The sequence below is a fragment of the Empidonax traillii genome, unplaced genomic scaffold, assembly GCF_003031625.1.
Source record: "Empidonax traillii isolate 1590-97213 ecotype Southwest subspecies unplaced genomic scaffold, ASM303162v1 scaffold1066:size251847, whole genome shotgun sequence".
Lineage (NCBI taxonomy): Eukaryota > Metazoa > Chordata > Aves > Passeriformes > Tyrannidae > Empidonax > Empidonax traillii.
The window spans coordinates 240,318-242,319 of record NW_020956259.1 but is presented as its reverse complement, the minus strand read 5'-3'; the positions used below and the strand labels follow the sequence as shown (position 1 = coordinate 242,319).

Here is a 2,002-nt window from a genome sequence, read left to right as displayed (position 1 = left end):
ATACACTGGATAGAAAATTCAGTTCCCTCCACTGTACAAAACTGTAAAGCTCTTATACATTTTTGGGGAGGTTTTTTTTTGGTTGTTTTGGTTTGTTTTTGTTGTTTAGTTTTTTTGTTTTGGTTTGGTTTGGGTTTTTTTGTTGTTGTTTGGGGATTTTTTGGTGGCGGTGATGGTGGTTGTTGTTTTGGGGTTTTTTGTGTCACTGGCTTTGGTTTAGAAACTTGTGTCTTATGGAACTGATCCAGCGAACAGTAATGCATGTAATTAACCGGTTGGGAATACTGGGACTGATTAAACTACTTCGGAACTCTCTTCAATATCTTGTCACGCTCCTCACAGTTCTGAAATCGTCACAGAGAGCCGTTGCAAGAATAGAGAAAATGCATTTCGAGGAGCAGGAGTTTGACAGGAACAGAAAGCCCCCCGTAAGCCCGTAAGGGCAGTTTTGAAAAACCTCCACCTAGGAAATACAGGAGCTTCTCACCACGCTTCAGGACGATGACTTTGTCTACGGCGGCGCAGTTACTCAAGCACAGCCGCTGAGGCACACTTTGACACATCACCGTCGGTTCTCCCGGCTGCCTCCCGCCCCACGGACACCTCCCCCGCCACGGACACCTCCCCCGTGGCTCGCCCCGTTTCTTGCGGAGGCGGGGTCGGAGCCAAGGGCGACAAATGCCCGCCCCCGTACGGAGAGGGGCGGGCTAACTCCGGCACGGCACGGGAAGGAAGGATACGGCTGGGCTCGGCTCGGCTCGGCTCGATCAGCGGTTCCTTTGTCCGCGATCATGTCGGAACCGGAGCTCTCGGCAGGTGGGTGGGCGGCGGGGAAGGCGCAGGGGATGGGGGTGGGGGATCCTGCCGGAGCCAGCGGCGCGGCGGAGGAGCGGGATGGGGATGTCTGCGAGGGGCTGCGGGGAGAGGGGCCCCACGGGCACCCGTGGCGTGGCAGCGCTGCCCGGAGGGCGCTGCTGGCGCTCGTGGGGAGGGGGTCCTTCGCTCCCTTCCCGTCCGGAGGAGAAAGGGAACAGGGAAGGTGGGACGTGCGGAGCCAAAAGACGGCGGCGGCCGACGCGGAAATGAATGTGCGCGGAAATGGATCTGCACGCAAAGTCCAGCGCACCCCGGCGAAGGGAAAGTCCTGCCGCAGGGCGAGCGACGGGGAAAGATCGCCGATGTGTAGTAGGAGTTCAAGGAAAGAGAGGGCAGCAAAACTAGGGGGGTTGGGTGCATTACCTGATTTTTGATTCCTCTGAAGCAAGGAGAGATCTAAGGCAAGTAGTCCCATTGAGAGCAATCACGTTTTAGAACAAAGCTGTGTAAGACAAGCAGAAAACTTTTATGAATCATGGTAATTCAAGTAGTGTTTACTTGAATGAAGCTGCAGTATAGACTCATAGAATCAGCCGGGTTGGAAAAGACCTCTGAGATGCATCAAGTCCAACCCTTGACCCAACACTGCTGTGGTTACCAGGCCATGGCACTACGTGCCACATCCAGTCTCATCTTAAAAACCTCCAGGGATGGGGAATCCACCACTTGCCTGGGCAGCTCATTCCAATGCCTGATTACCCTCTCTATAAAGAATTTCTTCCTAATATCCAACCTAAACCTCCCTGGCAGAGCTTAAGCCCGTGCCCTCTTGTCTTACTGCTGGCTGCCTGGGAGAAGAGACCAACCCCCACCTGGCTACAACCTCCTCTCAGGGAGTTGTAGAGAGTGATGAGGTCACCCCTGAGCCTCCTCCAGACTAAACAACCTGAGCTCCCTCAGCCTCTCCTCATAGGACTTGTGATCAGATCCCTTCACTAGCCTGGTTGCTCTTCTCTGGACCCGCTCCAGCACCTCAATGTCCTTCCTGAACTGAGGGGCCCAGAGCTGAACACAATACTCAAGGTGTGGCCTCACCAATGCAGAGTACAGGGGAAGGATCACTTCCCTGCTCCTGCTGGCCACACTGTTCCTGATCCAGGCCAGGATGCCATTGGCCTTCTTGGCC

At 54.7% G+C, this 2,002-nt stretch overlaps 1 protein-coding gene across 1 annotated transcript in view; it reads left to right on the top strand.

Moving 5' to 3' along the window:
- The first annotated feature begins 707 nt into the window (after positions 1-707).
- The window catches only part of CASP6 (caspase 6), an 11,339-nt gene continuing 10,044 nt past the window's right edge, over positions 708-2,002 (top strand). The window contains exon 1 of the mRNA XM_027904566.1: positions 708-816. Coding sequence (XP_027760367.1) covers positions 792-816 — 25 coding nt within the window. The 5' untranslated portion in view covers positions 708-791. The remainder of the gene's footprint in view (positions 817-2,002) is intronic.